Source organism: Podarcis raffonei, chromosome 2 (assembly GCF_027172205.1).
Source record: "Podarcis raffonei isolate rPodRaf1 chromosome 2, rPodRaf1.pri, whole genome shotgun sequence".
Taxonomy (NCBI): Eukaryota; Metazoa; Chordata; class Lepidosauria; order Squamata; family Lacertidae; genus Podarcis; species Podarcis raffonei.
Window position 1 is genome coordinate 14,226,875 of NC_070603.1, and position 20,481 is coordinate 14,247,355.

Below are 20,481 nucleotides of genomic sequence, written 5' to 3' on the forward strand. Positions count from 1 at the left end.
AAAAATGGTGCCAAACTGTTGCAAACGATCCCCTGACAGGTTTTTCGGTGGAAACAGATGGGCTTTTATCATTGAAACAGAATTAGAACTCGAGGTCTGAACAACATTTTTTTGAAAAAATCCCTAAGCCGTGCGGTCACAATTTCAGCAAAAATCTGACGTTCTGCAATTCACTCAAAAATGGTGCCAAGCTGTTGCAAACGATCCCCTGAAAGGTTTTTTGGTGGAAACAGATGGGTTTTTATCGTTGAAACAGAATTATCCCTCGAGGTCTGAACAAATTTTTTTTGAAAAAATCGCTAAGCCGCGCGGTCACAATTTCAGCAAAAATCTGACGTTCTGCAATTCACTCAAAAATGGTGCCAAGCTGTTGCAAACGATCCCCTGACAGGTTTTTCGGTGGAAACAGATGGGTTTTTATCGTTGATACAGAATTAGCCCTCGAGGTCTGAACAACTTTTTTTAAAAAAAAATCCCTAAGCCGCGCGGTCACAATTTCAGCAAAAATCTGACGTTCTGCCATTCTCTCAAAAATGGTGCCAAACTGTTGCAAACGATCCCCTGACAGGTTTTTCGGTGGAAACAGATGGGCTTTTATCATTGAAACAGAATTAGAACTCGAGGTCTGAACAACATTTTTTTGAAAAAATCCCTAAGCCGCGCGGTCACAATTTCAGCAAAAATCTGACGTCCTGCAATTCACTCAAAAATGGTGCCAAGCTGTTGCAAACGATCCCCTGCCAGGTTTTTCGGTGGAAACAGATGGGTTTTTATCGTTGAAACAGAATTAGCCCTCGAGGTCTGAACAACTTTTTTTAAAAAAAATCCCTAAGCCTCGCGGTCACAATTTCAGCAAAAATCTGACGTTCTGCAATTCACTCAAAAATTCTGCCAAGCTGTTGCAAACGATCCCCTGAAAGCTTTTTTGATGAAAACAGATGGGTTTTTATCATTGAAACAGAATTATCCCTCGAAGTCTGAAGAACTTTTTTTTGAAAAAATCCCTAAGCTGCGTGGTCACAATTTCAGCAAAAATCTGACGTTCTGCAATTCACTCAGAAATGGTGCCAAGCTGTTGCAAACGATCCCCTGACAGGTTTTTCGGTGGAAACAGATGGGTTTTTATCGTTGATACAGAATTAGCCCTCGAGGTCTGAACAACTTTTTTTAAAAAAAAATCCCTAAGCCGCGTGGTCACAATTTCAGCAAAAATCTGACGTTCTGCCATTCTCTCAAAAATGGTGCCAAACTGTTGCAAACGATCCCCTGACAGGTTTTTCGGTGGAAACAGATGGGCTTTTATCATTGAAACAGAATTAGAACTCGAGGTCTGAACAACATTTTTTTGAAAAAATCCCTAAGCCGTGCGGTCACAATTTCAGCAAAAATCTGACGTTCTGCAATTCACTCAAAAATGGTGCCAAGCTGTTGCAAACGATCCCCTGAAAGGTTTTTTGGTGGAAACAGATGGGTTTTTATCGTTGAAACAGAATTATCCCTCGAGGTCTGAACAAATTTTTTTTGAAAAAATCGCTAAGCCGCGCGGTCACAATTTCAGCAAAAATCTGACGTTCTGCAATTCACTCAAAAATGGTGCCAAGCTGTTGCAAACGATCCCCTGACAGGTTTTTCGGTGGAAACAGATGGGTTTTTATCGTTGATACAGAATTAGCCCTCGAGGTCTGAACAACTTTTTTTAAAAAAAAATCCCTAAGCCGCGCGGTCACAATTTCAGCAAAAATCTGACGTTCTGCCATTCTCTCAAAAATGGTGCCAAACTGTTGCAAACGATCCCCTGACAGGTTTTTCGGTGGAAACAGATGGGCTTTTATCATTGAAACAGAATTAGAACTCGAGGTCTGAACAACATTTTTTTGAAAAAATCCCTAAGCCGCGCGGTCACAATTTCAGCAAAAATCTGACGTTCTGCAATTCACTCAAAAATGGTGCCAAGCTGTTGCAAACGATCCCCTGCCAGGTTTTTCGGTGGAAACAGATGGGTTTTTATCGTTGAAACAGAATTAGCCCTCGAGGTCTGAACAACTTTTTTAAAAAAAAATCCCTAAGCCTCGCGGTCACAATTTCAGCAAAAATCTGACGTTCTGCAATTCACTCAAAAATTCTGCCAAGCTGTTGCAAACGATCCCCTGAAAGCTTTTTTGATGAAAACAGATGGGTTTTTATCATTGAAACAGAATTATCCCTCGAAGTCTGAAGAACTTTTTTTTGAAAAAATCCCTAAGCTGCGTGGTCACAATTTCAGCAAAAATCTGACGTTCTGCAATTCACTCAAAAATGGTGCCAAAGTGTTGCAAACGATCCCCTGAAAGGTTTTTCGGTGGAAACAGATAGGTTTTTATCATCGGAAACAGAATTAGCCCTCGAGGTCTGAACAAATTTTTTTTGAAAAAATCCCTAAGCCGCGCGGACACAATTTCAGCAAAAATCTGACGTTCTGCAATTATGGGTGATTGGTTAGTTACCGTATTTTTTGCTCTATAACACGCACCAGACCATAACACGCAAGTAGTTTTTAGCGGAGGAAAACAAGAAAAAAAAATTCTAAACTAAATAGTGGATATATGATTTTTGTGGTTCATGCTGTGGCCACAGACATGTGATCTGACAGTGAGTTTGGAGTAGCCCAATGCAAAAATCCTGAGGATCCATGTGGATCCATGCTTTGTAACCACGGAGGAGGGAAGGAAGGGGAACCATGGATCCTCTGCTCACGACTGCAGCAGATTCCCCCCCCCCCCCGCCACCCGCAGGCATTCATTCGCTCCATAACACGCACAGACATTTCCCCTTACTTTCTAGGAGGAAAAAAGTGAGTGTTATGGTGCAAAAAATACGGTAGTTCTTCATGGAAATCTTGTGTTTTTCCGCTTGGGGGGCTGCTGCGTCGCTTGTTCCTGAACCTTTTCTTCCTTCCAAAAGCCCTGAAGATCCATTGCACACCTTGACTTGCATGAAACCTCCTCTCTCTTATTTTCTCAGGGAACCAGAGTGGGAGAAGGAGGAATGAAGGAAAACAGAAATCCGGCCTGAGAACGGAGGTCCCTGTCAAGAGAATGGCCAAGATCTCCTCAGGTGAGGATGAAAGGGGAGGCAGGGAAAAGCAAAGAGCCCCTGAAAACATCCCCCCACTCGGGAAGAACTTGTCGGCCAAACCCCTGCATGGAAGTGTATCTGCATGAAGACGGTCAGCACTTTTCTACTGGATGGGTGTCACTGAGCAGAGTTTTCAATGGAGAAGGTGTATCCTGATTATGTGGGGGAAACAGAATGGGAGAGCATTTGGGTGTGGATGATGTCATGCAGATACAGAACTGGACTTGCGTCCTTGACGGGGTGAGCTCCCGTTGCTCGGTCCCAGCTCCTGCCAATCTAGCAGTTCCAAACCACGTCAAAGTGCAAGTAGATAAATAGGTACCGCTCCAGCAGGACGGTAAACGGCGTTTCTGTGCGCTGCTCTGGTTTCGCCAGAAGCGGCTTAGTCTTGCTGGTCACATGACCCGGGAAAATTGTCTGCAGACCAACGTCGGCTCCCTCGGCCAGTAAAGCCAATGAGTGGCGCAACCCCAGAGCCGTGACTGGACTTAACTGTCAGGGGTCCTTTACCTTTACCTTTTTAAAAGCACTGCACACTGCCATGCGATGTGAAAGTGCTTCATCTTATCAATGGTCACAACTCCTGAAATGAATGGATGGCTCCAATGCTCCATTTGCTGCCTTCCTTCAAACATTAACATTTGTGTATGTTCTAAGATGTTTCAAATAGTCAAAAAGATGACAGCTTTTAATTCCTCTGAATTTGATATCTACTGTAGATTTTTAAAGGCTGGCTCCCAAAGTTATTTCAGGTGAAATAGATGGTTTTAGGCCCATTGCTTGGCCGAATGTTAATCACACACTTCAGTGGAAACTGCATGCAGCTGAGCAGCTCACATTCGGAGCATCAACACAGAAAGGAACAGGAAGAAAACAACACAAATATTTTGACTGAAGTGTCTTAGGAAAGCCATTTTAAATCATGGGCACCTAGGTTCTGAAAATGGTGTTGCCCATATTGGTGTGAGTGATGGGGTCCCATGGCACAAATTTCATGTAATCCCAGTGCAAAGGAAAAGAGCTAAGATCTTCTCCCTTACTATAATGTCCAAACAAGATGGGATGGGGAAGAAGAATGAGAGGTTTGTAAGGAGTCTTCAATAATTTTGCCAAGGCAATTCTTATTGTTCGGGGCCTCATGCTATTAGCCTTTCTTGTACATGGAGATCCTTTATGAAATGCATTCAGGCCCATCAAACAAATCTGTACTGAGATGCACATACTGTATCACCATTTTTACTGCTGGAACTGCTCTGAATCTGACTTCAGGAAGAACGCGTTTTAACTGCACAGTGTCCTGGAATAGACACTCTGCATTGGGAAAGAAGGGAACTGAGTTCCCTCCATTTTCCACTTTCCTGATGTTCCAAATGACCAGTACCCTGGAGTTATGATTTGTGGTGTTGTCAGGATTCTAACTGTAACTGTAACTGACCTAAGAATTCTGCAGAGCAGTTGCTGCTGTGGCTGGCCGGCTGCTCAGGCGAACGTCAGCTCAGTGGCCAACAGCTCAGTCTTCTTGAGGCTCAGGAGCACCTAGCAAATACCTGCGCTGTTCCTGGCACGCTAGACTCTAGCTGAGGAAGGCATTTCACGTAAGTTTATGGATTAAACATTCCTCACTATGCCATAGCTGAGTTTATGCTCGGTGGAAAAGGATAGGTGCAGTAGCAGATAGCAGAACAGCGAAACATGAGCAGCTCCCATCCACAACAGGTTGCTGAGGTTCTGGCCATTTTCACAGCAACGGTGCAAGAGTATATTAAATCAGTAGCAGTTTGCTGGAAGAAAGTATGTGTGGATCAGATGTCTATGCCTAACCGGGGGGGGGGGGAGAGAGAGAGCAGGGGAACTCTTTCTTTTGCTGCTTCTTTCTGTGCATGGAAGGAAGAATGCAGGAGGGAGGATGTCCTTCAATGACTAGACATGCTTGTTATTCCCTCTCTCACTGCATCTTGTCTTCTCTTTTGTTTCCAGGATGTCTTCCAAAGTCTCCCCTGCTCCCCTCCTCTCCAAACCCCCCCTGCGGGTGAAAGAAGGCTCCCTGGTGGTCAGGTGGCTGAGATTAGTGTCCGGTCTCCAGTTGTGTGCATTCCTGATGGATATTTTGGCCTTGCCGATGTGCATTGCCTCAGCAGCCATTGTCAGCTGGCGAGTGTGGCGTGTGGAAAACGTCAAGGGGATTGGCTCTGGAAACATCTGGGTTGGAATCTGGCAGGTCTGTTTTTTGAAAGACCCTTCTAACGACGGAAACTATTATTACCATTGTGAAGAGCTCCATGAACAACATCCAAGCCTCCCGAGGGAAATTTTTATTGCTCAGGACTTAATGGCCTTAGCTGCCATTATGAATTCAGCGGCCCTTGGATTACAGACATTTGCCCTCTGCAATGTGTTCGAGCCCAAAAAACATAAGGATTTTCTCTTAACCTTTTTTGGGCTTGGAGCTCTGCTGAACTTACCAGCAGGGATACTCGTCCTGATTTCTGTGATATGGAACATGTCTGCTGTCTTACAAAATGGGGAAATTGACTTCCCTGAAACTTTTGAATTGCCTCAAATTCCCAGCGAGCAGCATATTGGACCTTCTATTTATCTAGGCTATATCGCTGCAGGTTTCCAGCTGCTGAGTGCAGCATTTGTTGGGATGGAGAGATGTTGCATCAGGACCACCGCAACAGATACATCTCAAATAGAAACTCTAGTGGTGATTACCCCAGGAAGTGCGGTGAAAAGCGAGAGTCTAACTACTTGTTCAAAGTGTGGTTCTCTGCTGGACCTGGTAATTCAAGAGAAATCCTCCGCAGTGGAGATGGAGGAAACCCATGCGGAAGATCTTGTCAAATCCTGCGCAGTTGAGATGGAGGAAGGCTGTGCAAGTGATCTTGTCATTCCAGAAGAATCCTGCACAGTTGAGATGGAGGAAAGCTGTGCAAGTGATCTTGTCATTCCAGAGGAATCCTGCACAGTTGAGATGGAGGAAAGCTGTGCAAGTGATCTTGTCATTCCAGAGGAATCCTGCGCAGTGGAGATGGAGGAAAGCCATACACCCAAAGCTTACCTGAAGGACATCAAAGGCCACCTGATGTCCCCAAACATACGATTATACATGTGATTCCCTACAACAGGGAGTCGTAAACTATCAGATACAGATCCACGCAGATCGCTCCATACATGCATAGATCTGCGTGGATCAGGACTTCAGGGATTTTGGGACTTCAGGTGGGCTTTGATGTCCTTCAGATGAGGAGGCCTCTTTTTATGATTTTTTAAAAATAATATTTATTTATTTATTAAAGATTTTGTTGATTTACAAAAGTGTGCAATGTCTCTCTCTCATGTTTTTTCCCCCATGTAACATTTTTACAAATCATTTCATTTGTTGAGACATTAGGAAGGAAAGGGGAAAGAGGTGGAGGGGGGGAAAGATGGGTGGGGGTGGGGTCGGGTGGCCTAGGGTGTGGTTATTCATTTGTAGTTGGCTGTGGTGGTCTTTGTTTTCATGTGTGAGTGGGGTGGGTGGGTGTTTTGGATCAGCAACAAATCTACTTATTCCAAGACCTCCCTTAAAGTGAAGGAAGGGACGGTTTAGCTCTGTAGCAATATAGATTGCCTGAGCAAGCTTTGGCTTTAGATTCCAATAAAGATTGCTTAAGCAGGTTTGGCTTGTGACACTGGTCAAGTAAAGAATAAGAGGAGCCACGTAGGCTCAAAAGACAGGGAAATGGGTAAGGAACGTGCTTAACGTGATTATCCTCCTAAGGTGTACCTATAGGTTGGCAATTGGTGATTGGTGGAAGGGAGGTGTACCTATAGGTTGGCAATTGGTGATTGGTGGAGAAATGTGTACCTACAGTATAAGAATGCCTGCCAAATGCCATGTATTTACAGCCAGTCTTTCAGAATTTATTCTGCTGGTTGTCTCTGTGCACAGATAATAAACTGCTTTTCTCCAAAGAAGATTTTGCTTTCCTGGTACTTTTGTTCCCTCCAAGGTCCGGGGATGGCGTGGCTGATGGATCCCTAGGTAAATAAGGCTTCATTTCTTTGGGGGCTCGTCCGGGATAAGCCCCCTCCCCAAATACGGACCGGAGGGCCAGGCTCAACCAAGGTGAACAGCTCAGCAGCGTTTGCAGGCTTCAGCGCGCACCCCGCCTGTTTCGTGGGGGAAGCCGGCCACACTGTCCTGTAGTGGAGACATCTTGTTGAGGGAGAAAAACAAAGAGGACGGCGCCGAGGGGACAGGTCCGCAGCGGAAAACGGTAAGCCCAAGGGAAAAGGGCGTGGGCCCAAGGGAAAAGGGCGAGGCCTGATCAGCCTCAACTGGTTGTGCAGTAGAGTGCCGCCAGTAAGGTTTGGTAAAAAGGGAAACAGGGGGAAATTATTTTGGTGTATTTAGTGTGTTACATGTTGAAATTATATTGGTGTGTTTTGTATGTTGTATGTTGCATGTCAGATACTCTAGTGACTGAATTGTCAAGTGTGGGCCAGGGCTTAGTGTCCCCCTTGGCCGAGCGATTGTAGGGCTGTAGTGTGTGGAGTGTGAAAGAATTTACAACCTGTTAGGAGCAGAGTATCTGGAAAAAAAAAAAAAAATGGGGTCTGGGGCAAGCCAATGTAGTCCTCTGGAATGTTTTTTAAACAACTGGAAAGCAGCCACAAAGCATGATGATTGGGGAATCAAATTGAGAAGACAGAGGATGAGGACATTGTGTGAAGTTGATTGGCCCCAACAAACTAATTGGCCATCGGAGGGCAGTCTTAATTTGCAACTAATCAGCCCACTATATCAAAATATCTTGAATGTCCACCCAGACCAGATCCCTTATATTTCTACTTGGAAAACCAATGTAGAAAAGAACCCACCGTGGTTGAAAGCCTGCCGAGGCGACGCCCCACAAAGTACAGTTTGTGCAGTTCGACCGGCAGGGAAGTTAGAAAGGCCCCCAGTGATACCAGACCCAGAAGATGAGGAGGGAGGAATTATTAAACCACCTCCACCCTATGCTCCACCAACTGCCCCTCAGGCAATTCCACCAGGCCCAGGTCCCCAGGCACTGGGAGGAGCTGGCCCCCAGCCCAAACCCAAGACTGATGAGTCAGAAGGAGAAGAGGATGATGAGGATGAAGAGTTTGTAGAAAGATTAGTCAAGCTGACAAATAATAACAAGACATGGACAGAGGAGCAGGCAGAACGTTTAAGGAAGTATGTGGAACCTTATGCAAAAGAAGTGGATGTCAGCCACTATTTGTTAAAGGCAGCGGAATGTACAGGGCAACATAAAAGGAAGTGGCAGAGAGAGTGGGGAAGGGCGGCGAAAAGAGTGACCCTCCATAGGGCACATAAAGCACAGAAAAAGGGCGCGGCCAGAGTGATGCCTCTGCGTAGAGTGTATGACCCTCCGGCCCCTGCGGGACCTAACGGGGTGGTGCCCAATAGAACTTATACAGTTCAACATGTCCCCTTCTCTAGTGCAGATGTTTGTAATTGGAGGAACCAAAACCCTTCATTTGAGGAAAACCCAGCAAAAATAATAAAGCTGTTTGAGGGAATTTTCGAAACCTACAATCCGACTTTTGATGATGTGCAATATTTGATGGATGCCCTGCTAACTACAGAAGAGGCTAGGCGAATTCATGCTGAAGCCCGAGCACACATGAGAGCGCAGGGGGCAGGAGATCAAGCTGTTGCAACAGGATATCCTGAAAATACACCGAATTGGGATTATCAGACCACTGAGGGGCAAAACGCCCTCACCACTTATCGCCAGAATGTCTTAAATGGCATGAGAAGGGCAGCCAGGAAGCCTACTAATTTTGCCAAGATCAGGGAGATAATGCAAGGGAGTGAGGAGCCCCCAGGCGCCTATCTGGAAAGACTGAAGGAAGCCTACCGCCAGTATACCCCTGTGGACCCAGATGAGGCTGTCAATGCCCCTATCATAAAAACTGCCTTTGTAGCTCAGGCAGCACCCGATGTCCGCCGAAAAATCCAGAAACACGAGGCTTTCATGGGCCACACCCTTGAGTGGATGCTAGAATTGGCTCAAACCACTTATAATCAGAGGGAGGAAGAGGCACAAAAGAAGAAAGAGAAATATCAAGCAAAAAAGTTGATGGCATTACAGGCTACCACACCCACCCCTCATAAAAGAGGAAGCACCCAGGGAGGAGGACAAGGCCGTCTGGGGAGGAACCAGTGCGCCATCTGCTGGCAGGAAGGGCACTGGAAAAGAGAATGCCCACAGGCTCACTTAGATGGAAGAGGACGAGGAGAACGAGTCCCAGGGCCAAACCCCGTGGGATCTGGACAGGAACTGAGACCCTGGACATTGGCGAATGTTGGCAGGGGTAGAGGACAAGGACAGGGACCCCCCTGGCACCCCCCAACCCAAAGACAGCCCGGCGCAATGAGCCTGAGAGAGAAAGAAGAAGAATATTAGGACAGACCGGGCCCAGCTGATTTAGGTTCCCGTGAGCCCATGGTCAAAATACAAACAGGGAGCCGAACCATCCCCTTCATGGTTGACACCGGAGCCGCCCACTCTGTTTTGCCAGTACCAGTATCCAAGCCCACCAAGCAAACAATTAATATAATAGGAGCTACAGGCAAATCACAAAGAGCCCCATTCCTGCAATCTGTTGCTTGTAGCTTGGGCGGTCAAGTGGTCCAACACAAGTTTTTGTATATACCGGAGTGTCCCATCCCATTATTGGGCCGAGACCTGCTATCAAAATTACAAGCCCAGATTTCTTTCCAACCAACGGGAGAAGTAACAATGACCACAGGGCCAGCAGGGGAATTCTCCTTAGAGGTACCCTTAAGGGAACATTGGCGCTTAATGATGGTAAAAGAAGAGGAGGGGATTATTTCAGAGGACCTCCTGCAAGAAGTTACCCCTGATGTGTGGGCAGAAAGCAACCCGCCCGGAATGGCAAAGAACATCCCACCTATAATAGTCAAGCCCAAGCCATTCGCCAACCCTGTGGCTGTGAACCAATATCCTATCCCCCGAAGAGCTGCGGAGGGAGTATGGGTACATTTGGAACGGTTACTTCGCCATGGCATCCTGAGACAGTGTCAATCTCAGTGGAACACCCCACTCTTGCCGGTGAAGAAGGAAGATGGCACGTACCGTCCAGTCCAAGACCTTCGATTGGTCAACCAGGCCGTGGAAACCCTCCACCCCAATGTGCCCAATCCTTACACGCTGCTGAGTCTAATACCTCCTACTGCATGTTGTTTCACAGTATTGGACTTGAAGGATGCATTTTTCTGCTGCCGCCTGGCAGAGGAAAGTCAGCCCCTGTTTGCATTTCAATGGACAGATCCAGGAACAGGCACCAGGGTGCAATACACGTGGACAAGGCTTCCACAAGGCTTCAAGAATTCTCCAACCCTTTTTGGGGTAGCATTGGCATCGGACTTGTCTAGCTTCCCCACCAGCCCACGCAGAGTCTTGTTGCAGTACGTGGATGATCTTCTTTTGGCTTGTTCAGACAAAGACACGTGTATGGAAGCCACCAAGGACTTGCTGAACCATCTGGGTGAAGCGGGATACCGAGTATCTAAGAAAAAAGCCCAAATATGCCAACCTACCGTGAAATATCTTGGATTTGATATATCTTATCAGCAACGGACCCTAAGGGAAGAGAGGAAGCAAGCCATTACCCAGATTCCAAAACCAAAAAATCGCAGAGAACTTCGTGGCTTTCTGGGATCGGCAGGATTCTGTAGAATATGGATACCAGACTACAGCACAATTGCCAAGCCTCTGCACGAATCAACCAGAGGGACGGAAAAGGACCCCTTTGTGTGGGGAGAAGAGCAGCAACAGGCCTTCCAGGATTTGAAAAGGGCATTGCAACAAGCACCAGCGCTGGGTATCCCAAATCCAGAAAAGCCTTTCTCCCTGTTTGTGGATGAAGACCAGGGAACAGCAAAGGGAGTGCTATGCCAAAAACTGGGAAGCTGGCAACAGCCTGTGGCATACCTATCTGAGCGCCTGACACCTACAGAACAAGGTTTACCGCCATGTATGAGAGCAGTTGTGGCAGTAGCTACCCTACTGAATAAGGCAGACAAATTTACTTTTGGCCAAGACACTGTTTGTGTGACCCCGCATGCAGTCCCAGCTCTGCTCGACATGAAGGGTACCTATTTCCTCTCCCAAGCAAGGATGAGAAAGTGCCAGATGCTGTTGTTGCACCCGCGTTTGAAGTTCCAGGTTACTACCGCCCTCAACCCAGCTACCCTGTTACCGGTAGGAGAAGGTGAGGAGCAGACGCACGATTGCATTGAAGTGATGGATGAAGTATATTCCAGCAGACCTGACCTAAAAGATGAGGCAAACCCCCACTGGCCTTCATGGTTTGTGGATGGAAGCAGCTTTGTCGAGGCTGGACAGCGGAAAGCAGGCTATGCAGTGGTAGCCCTGGAAGACCAGGTGATCGAAGCAAAATCACTCCCGCCTGGAACATCGGCCCAGCTGGCAGAGCTAACTGCGCTTACCAGAGCCCTGAACCTGGCAAAGGGACAGGAGATAAACATTTATACAGATTCTAAGTATGCATTCCTGACTTTACATGCCCATGGAGCCTTATGGAAAGAAAGAGGTTTGCTTACCTCCAGAGGAAACCAGGTGGCCCACCCACAAGCTCTATTGAACCTTCTGGATGCTGTATGGGAGCCCGAGGCAGTGGCAGTTATCCATTGCTATGGCCACAAGACTGGACCAGGGGAAGTGGCCAGAGGAAACCGATTGGCAGACAGAGTAGCCAAGGAAGCAGCCCAAGAACTGGCCCCCGCCTCGGTTATTGGAGCACTGGTCCCAGAAGAGATTTTAAGCACCGCTGACAAGCCAGCTTACACAAAGCAGGAAAAGGACACTGCAGACGCCCAGGAACTGACATTGTCCAAAGAAGGATGGTACCTTACCCATGATGACAGGATATGGATTCCAGAGTCTCTTTCTCGGCAGATAATTCAGAGATATCATGGTTCAACCCACATAGGACCCGATGCTACAACCAAGCAGCTGGGGAAGTGCTTCTATATAGCCCACCTCTACCAACTGGCAGCCCAGATCTCCAGGAAATGCCTGCTATGCCAAAAGAATAATCCCAGAGCCGGACCACTGGCTCCCCCAGGGAGTCAGCATAGTGGAACTGCACCTATGGAAGATCTTGTCGTGGACTTTACTGAATTACCCCGTTGTGGACTACACCGCTACCTGCTGGTGGCAGTGTGCACCTACACCGGATGGGTCGAAGCATGGCCAACAAAGACTGAAAAGGCATTTGAAGTAACCAGGTGCCTGCTTAGGGAAATCATCCCTCGCTATGGATTGCCAAGGTCCATAGGATCTGATAATGGACCAGCATTTGTTCACGCAGTCCTACAGGGACTGGTAAAGGCGCTCCAGATCAACTGGAAGCTGCATACTGCTTATAGACCCCAGAGTTCTGGAAAGGTAGAGAGAATGAACAGAACTCTAAAGAATCAGCTGTCCAAGCTGACGCAGGAGACCGGGTCTAATTGGGTGGCCATGTTGCCCTTGGCATTGCTCAGGGTCCGCAGCCTCCCGTCAAAGCGGACCCATTTGTCACCATTTGAGGTTTTGTTTGGGAGACCAGTCCCCTATGTTAGAATGTTAACTCCATATGCTAGCCAAGATATGCAATTGAATAACTATGTACAGTCACTCTCCCAAGTTCTCTCCTGTTTCAACAGGTGGACCCAGGCTCGCACCCCATGTGTGTTAACTGAACCGTTCCATCAGTTCGAGCCAGGTGATGAAGTGTGGGTGAAAGACTGGCAGCGAGCCCCCCTACAGCCTTGCTGGAAGGGACCATACACTGTGCTACTTTCTACACCTACTGCTGTGAAGGTTGCTGGCATCACCCCGTGGGTCCACCATACTCGAGTGAAGAAAGCTATTTCAGACTGGACAGTTACACCAGATCCAGAGAACTCCCTCCGGCTGACTATCGCCAGACGCCTGGCAGACGACCGCTCTGCTGATATCACACCGGAAGCTGATATCTCTACGCACAGCTGAAGAATTGGATGGGAGGGGCGCCCACCGGGAGCGCCTCCAACGTTCCAGCCTTGCAGCCTTTGTCCCCTGATAACGTCCAGAACCCTGAACGAACTTTAGTATGCATTATATGGTATGAGGAGGAAGCAGTGGGGATTTTGACACCAAGCATTTGCAGTTTACAGGCGGCTACCTATTCGTGTGGGTGTGTAGTGGCCCATCCACCGTGGGTACCCTCTCCTTGGGGGGCAAGGTTATCTTCCACCCATCAGGGGTACCATCATCCCCCGGGGATTGAGGAGTTTTATCTCCACACCATAGGGTTTGACGCTTGGAGGTATCCCCGACCTTGTTTCCCTAACCAACTTGAGCGTCCGGATAACCCCAACCCCCTTTCCAGACCCATACCATGACTGATCTGTGGTGGGGAGAGCCCTGGCATTCTTGGGGTTGGTGGGTGGGAGTTATCTCAACTGCCCTTGTCACGTGGATGTGTCTCTTTTTTTTGCTGGCACGAGCGCCATAGAATTTGCGGGAAGAAGCGTCCCTCCTCCATCCCACTGACAGTTCTCCTTCTCTTCCTAGTTGGGGAACCCGCCTGCGCTCTGGCCCAGGGGGAAGTAGGGTCCTGGATCTCCCAGGTAAACATTACCCGTATCATGGTCACGCGGGGCATCCACAACCCTTACAACCGCTGGCTGCAAACGGCAGAAATGGTAGCTAAGGAGGAGAATAGGACCCGTTGCCTTGTTTGTGCCTTGGGACCTCTGGATGCGGCTGGGGGCATGCCCCTGCTTCCGTTGCCTCTTAATCGGACCCGAATCCAGTATACTGGAAGTAAATTCCAGTGGGGCCCATACTGGAATCATCCCTATCCCCTCCGTGTTTATCGGATTCCCGGATGGTTCTGTGTCAACCAGACCAAAAATGCCACCCTTGGACACAATATAACTTTTACTGGGCGCTCCTCATGCAAGTGTACGTGTAACCCCACTGATACCACTGAGTGTGGCGGAGCCTGCACCAATTTAAATCTTTTAGCTTTTAGTTCTATGGGTGACCATATGGCCACCCAGAACAAGGATCCTGTATATTGGATTTGTGGGACAAAGGCTTTCCACCACCTCCCCAACGGTTGGTGGGGCAATTGTTATCCAGCCTTCCTTTTACCCCCCATGTGGCTGCTCCCTACCACCTTATTTCCCCATCGCAATCACAGATCTGTTGATATCACGAATATAGCCTCAGGGAGCAAGCAGACGTGGGGAAAGGATGAATGGCCACCTGAGCGAATAATTGCCCACTATGATCCGGCCTCCTGGAACCCTGGTGAGTTAGTAGCAGGTGCCAGAGAGCCCATGTACAATCTAAATCGCATAATCCGACTCCAGGCAGTAGTAGAGATTGTGGCCAATGCAACGGCCACCGCCCTTCGCCTTGTTGCTACCCAGCTGGATGAGACCCGCACTGCTGTCCTCCAGCTGCGTTTGGGAATGGACTTTATTCTGGCCAAACAAGGAGGATTTTGTGCTGCCCTCAACCTGACTGGTGGAGCATGCTGCTTCAATATTTCAGATCATGGTGAAGCCATCCGTAATCTAGCCGCAAGTATTGAGAAGGTGGCACACGTCCCTGTACAAGTGTGGGAAGGATGGAATATGTCTTGGCTAGATAAGCTTTTGCCAAATGGGTGGCTCAGAGGAATGTTTTTTATGCTCTTAGGACCAATTTTATTTTTATTGCTTCTTTGCTTCTGTATTCCCTGCTTGGTGCAATGCTTGCAAAATATGGTGCACAAAACAATGTCGCGCATGATGGGTCCCCGAGTGATAGCTTTGATGCGTGAATACCAGCCTATTGCCTTGGACGAGCCAGAAGGCTGTCCAAAAGAAGAGGAGGGAATGAAGGAAGGGACGGTTTAGCTCTGTAGCAATATAGATTGCCTGAGCAAGCTTTGGCTTTAGATTCCAATAAAGATTGCTTAAGCAGGTTTGGCTTGTGACACTGGTCAAGTAAAGAATAAGAGGAGCCACGTAGGCTCAAAAGACAGGGAAATGGGTAAGGAACGTGCTTAACGTGATTATCCTCCTAAGGTGTACCTATAGGTTGGCAATTGGTGATTGGTGGAAGGGAGGTGTACCTATAGGTTGGCAATTGGTGATTGGTGGAGAAATGTGTACCTACAGTATAAGAATGCCTGCCAAATGCCATGTATTTACAGCCAGTCTTTCAGAATTTATTCTGCTGGTTGTCTCTGTGCACAGATAATAAACTGCTTTTCTCCAAAGAAGATTTTGCTTTCCTGGTACTTTTGTTCCCTCCAAGGTCCGGGGATGGCGTGGCTGATGGATCCCTAGGTAAATAAGGCTTCAAAAGCAGTAGTGGATCACCATGAAGAAGGCGCCACCACTGAGAAGGCCTCTGCCTGGTTCCCTGTAACTTGGCTGCTCCCAGAGATGGGGGGGTGTCATATTTTTTTCCTTGATTTCCCCCTCTGAAAACTAGGTGCGCCCTATGGTCAGGTGCGCCCTATAGAGCGAAAAATACCGTAATAATAATTTAGTTAGACCCCGCCCATCCGGCTGGGTTTTCCCCTCTTTTAATTCTAATAGCGCATTAAAGTTCTGATATAAAAAAGGTTTGTCCTGGAATATCAGTTCTGGGAGGGGGGAAGAGATAAGTGCCTTCATGCCCTGCCTAGAAGCTTCCTTGAATCATCCGTCTGGTTTTTGTGGACATCAGTGCATTGGACTAGAATGGGCTATCGGTCTGTTTGCATGACCCTAAGTAATTGTGAGGTTGGGTAACTTGCGATCTGAACAGCAGTGCCATTTCCTAGAAAGTCAAACATCTTTTCTGTTTCTGTGGAATTAAGCTTTACTTAGAATAAGATACATTCTCCCCAATTCGCAATCTCTCTCTGTCCTCATCTGCCACAGTCCACAAAAGTCTGGGTGTCTTTTTCTGTCGACCTTGTGCTTTCCAAACAACTGGCCTCCTCCCAAACCGTAGGGCTTATATACTGGGATGGATCTCGTACACGGAAAACCACAAGAAGAATTCATTTCCACAGCATCTGTTAACAGCCCCCCCCCCAATCTCTGAAAATTCCAAAGAGCTCAATATGGTTTCCAGAACCCTGAGAAAGCTGCAGTTCCCAGCACCTTTAACAAACTACAGTTCCCAGGATTCTTGGTGGGGGCGCCTTAAATATACGGTGCGGCTACCAGGGTTGCAAAGCAAAGTTCACAGTCCTATAAAGAAAGCTGGTTTAAGCAGGAATATAGGTCCCCGATTAAGGGCTGTTTCAAGCAGGAAGGTGGAGAGGCAGTGTGGCCTAGTGGTTAGACTGCCAAACTAGGACCTGGGAGGCACCGGGGCTCAAATCCCCCACACGGCTATGAAGCCACATCTAAAAGAGCATAGAAATAAAGAAGACCGTGAAATGATACAAACATGACCCCCGCTTTGCAGCCTCCTTTGAACAGATGTGAGGAGGCTCGGTGTGCCATCCTGCCCAGGGCCGGGCGATGTCTGGTTTTCAACGTCAGCCGATGAGCAGGGCTTAAATTCTGCTCAGTTGGGCGGGATTCCAAGCAAACCCCTTCCTGATTCAGAAGCGGGTTTGTCTCCTAAACAGTCCCCCTTCTTTGTTTTAGCAGGGGAATCCAGTCTCATTCAGGCAGGGGGCTGCCTTGAATTTCCTGATGAAACCCCCAAGTTGTCCAACTCTCTTTGAGCTGAAATCCCATCTTGACTGAGGAAGGGGGTTTGCATTGGAAGTGGGACAGATGGGGAGGGGGAATAGTTTCTAGCAGCAGTACCTCCCCAGGTGTTTTGAGGACCTATTAGTAATTGATTGATTGATTTTCTATACATACCTTTTGCAAACAGATCTTTTTTAAAAAAGAAACACAGTAAGCCACACATTTCCTGCAAATTATCCCCCATGACCATTGCAAAGCTCACAATAATAACAGTAATAGCAGCGTATTGGACCTTAACTCTGCATAGGAAGGAAACAGGGGTGGGCTGTCTAAAATAATTGTGCCCAGAAAAGGGTGGTGGTGGACAGGAGAGGTTTAGGAGAGAGAGAGTGACCCCTCCCTTCCTCCAGCTTAATCAGCAGCTAAATTTGATGTGAAATGTGCTTTTCTTAAAAAACCAGAAAGCCAGCCACAGGGACAGTCTAAGGAACAATATTTTTGGGGGGAGTGGGGAGATAGCTCCATTAGAGGTTCCACACAGGTAAGGAAAATTCCGGGTTGAGAGACTACTCAAGAGCCCAGCTTGTTGGGGTACAGGTCCCCCCACAGGTCCATGTGGTCAGTAAAAGAAGGAAATTCCAGCAAGCAAGCAATTTGGAGCAAAGCAGCAGTCAGTAGACTCAGAGCCTTTATTGTTGCGCAACAGGTTCAACAGCAACCAGTGAACCCAGAGCATGGGGCCACATTGACTTTGAAAACTTTCCCACCATATGTCAGAATACAGTTTGCACAGCATCATCAATACATCATTGCCACATTACTAACATGTCACAAAAGGGGAGGGTTACACAAGATTAGGATAGGCAGCTATGTCAGGGCAACACCCAAGTACAGCATAAGCTTAGCATCATAGGCAAACATGTCTTAAGTACCCACCACCCAAAGTATAACAGAAATTCCTTGGCCTGTCTGGAGCCGGAGGCAAGTCTGGGGATGAGATTTGGCTTCCCTTGGAGAACAAGGAGCCCAGCAATTGTCACCCCTGGGCATTTCCTGGGGCAGGAAGTGTGTATCCATGTCTTCAAGCTTGGGGAGGTGGAAGGGGAAAGAGTCTTTTTTCCAAGGGCAAAATGGTGCTGGAATGGAGGAACTTGGCAAAGGGGTTGATTTTATAGGATTCATAAAGCTTGGTATCTTCCCTGAGCTGTCAAGTCGAAAGGATAAGTTCAGGCCTAATATTTGTAACATTTAACAACTTTAAAGATGCCCCCCCCCCGGTAGTTTCCGTAGGAACTGCAAATATTTTCTCCACATTTAACTACAGTTCAGACATAGACATATTTCCCACCCCCTTTGGTCCCATATGTTATATAGATATGCACTTAAAAACAACCTGGTACATCACAACACTCAAGTCCCTTCCAAGCAAACCTACACTTTCAATTTTTAAAAAATATATAAACCAAGGGTTCTGTAATTTCAATTCCGTGCACAAGAGTGTAGTCCTCATGATAAACCTTCTTTTGGGTTGCGGAATTGCGCTTAAAGCAAACGCGTGCATATGCACATCCTGGGAGCTACAGGTCCCAGCACCCTTAAACTACAGTTCCCAGCTCCCTTGACACACTGCGCTTTCCAGAGCCCCGAAGAAACTACAGTTCCCGACGCCCTTAACAAACTGTAGAGATCTGCGTGGATCTGGACCTGATAGTTTACTCTTGAAAGTTTAAGGGAATCACATGGAGGCCTCTTTTACGTGTTCTCTAGCATTTGTGTCCTTGTTCCCTTTAGCTTGTCCCTCGTCTGGATTTCCTTCCTATGTATATTCATAGATTTACATTTTTTGTCAGCGCTTTCATTTCTCTGGAGGAGTGTTTATAGGTAGTACCTTGAATAAATAGACAAATTTGGGATTTTTTCCTTTTAATATTATAGGATATCATCTTTTAATACTATAGGATATCATCAATAGACATTCCAATTTTTTATCATTTTCTGCATACAATTGTTTTATAATTCCTAATAGATTATCTTCGATATTTTGAAATTAATTCCAGTACATTTGTCTATTGATCTTCATTGTATTCTTTAGTAGTATTAATGTGATTATAGGTAGAGGAATTTAAGGATTTTGTTGTAGTTTACTTTGATTATTGGCTATATTTCCCAATCTATTAGCTAAAAGATTTGTAATATAAAGTGATCTTTGACTCCCCAATGATATGGACTGTTAAGTTGTGGGCGAACATATCAAACGACACAGCGATGCTTCCAAAGCGCTCTTTATTTGTAAGCTGGAACAGAACTGAACTGAGGAGCTCAGTCAGCCTGCTTATATAGAGCTCCAGAACAATGTAACTGTTGCCATTTTCTAAAACTATCCAATCACTGAACGTCACTTTCGATCCTTCATTTGCATAACTATCTACAGTATCCCCCTGCGGGCCCAGGGTGAGAACTTCAGTACATAACATGGACCACAAGCAAACAAAGAAAAACTTGGAAGTCAAGAGATGTGGAAAAATTAATCTCAGTTCAAGATTGTGGCACTCTGCTTCCTGGGTCCATGCAACCAGCTGTTTTGGCACCACTCAACAATGACAGCCAAGACTGAGCCTGCAAGCTCTAAGGTAGCAAGCATGCACAATTTATTGAAATTGACAACGGCTCCAAAAAATGGGCAGGAAGCAGTTGTTCAAGAGGCAGTGTCCCTAAGCGAAAAACAGGAAGCTTCAAGGTTGGTGGAGCTTTGAGAGCATTAGTCAAGTGTGGGAATGCCTTGGTGCAGGGGGTGAAATGGTGAGTATCAGGCCCTGAAGTCATGGGACAAATACCACCTTGCAGCAACAAGAAGCTGGACTTTTTGCCAGCAAAAACCACTCGTTTACAAGGGCCAAGTCACCATAAGAATTTGCGTTTTGGGGGTGTTGCGAAGGGACACAGTGCAGTGTCATCTGGAACCAACTTACTTCAAAGCCTTCTTGATTTGTCAGCTAGCCAGGATCGACAGACGGAAAGAGCACATAGGTAGGTCCTTTGGCCCCACACCTGCCAGAGTAGTTCCCCCTGCCAACATGCTCTCATCTTTGCACTATTGCAATGCACAACCAAATATGAAATAGTGTGCAGAGCTTGGGAGAAGGGCACACGGACCAGGGCGGGAGGCAGGGAGCGCAGGAGAACAGCAACAGATCTACTTATTCCAATGTAGGGCCATAAGAAAACCCACCCCCCCATGGACTTTCTTTCACGGTAAATGTTTATTATTCAAGAGCAGCGAAAAATCCTGTATTCTGAGAAGGGGGATTGCCCTCCCCTTCCCTATGCAACTAAAGAGGAAAGGAATTTGTAACTCTGCTGGGGAATGTTTCCTTGCTCAGAAGCTAGTTTCCCAGTGTTTCATAAGCCTTAAGTAGGTCTCCATTTGAGAGGAAAATGTTATTAAAGGCAGAAGCTTCCCTAGCCAGCAATTGTCTATCTGAGTTCAATTTTAATTTTGATTTGGTTGGACAGAAGAGTTGTAAGGCTCCTGATATCAGTCTCTGTGAAACTTCCTGGCCTCTTCTCTTGGGAAATTCCAACCCCCCCTTCCCCCTGTCTCTTTCAGTTTCCCCCCCCCC

The 20,481-nt window shown here is 47.0% G+C and overlaps 2 protein-coding genes across 2 annotated transcripts; both read left to right on the forward strand.

The window, feature by feature from the left end:
• Positions 1 to 2,914: 2,914 nt before the first annotated feature.
• On the forward strand, positions 2,915 to 6,371 carry LOC128406834 (claudin-34-like). Its single transcript, XM_053374596.1, has 2 exons — positions 2,915 to 3,093; positions 5,092 to 6,371. Exon 2 carries the CDS (start codon positions 5,093 to 5,095, stop codon positions 6,227 to 6,229), a length of 1,137 nt encoding a protein of 378 aa, XP_053230571.1. The 5' UTR covers positions 2,915 to 3,093; position 5,092; the 3' UTR covers positions 6,230 to 6,371.
• A 330-nt stretch (positions 6,372 to 6,701) lies between these two features.
• On the forward strand, positions 6,702 to 18,545 carry LOC128409651 (uncharacterized). The gene is given in 2 exon segments (XM_053380216.1): positions 6,702 to 12,841; positions 18,410 to 18,545. Coding segments are annotated over 2 exon segments (5,163 nt in total). The 5' UTR covers positions 6,702 to 7,814.
• The last annotated feature ends 1,936 nt before the right edge of the window (positions 18,546 to 20,481 follow it).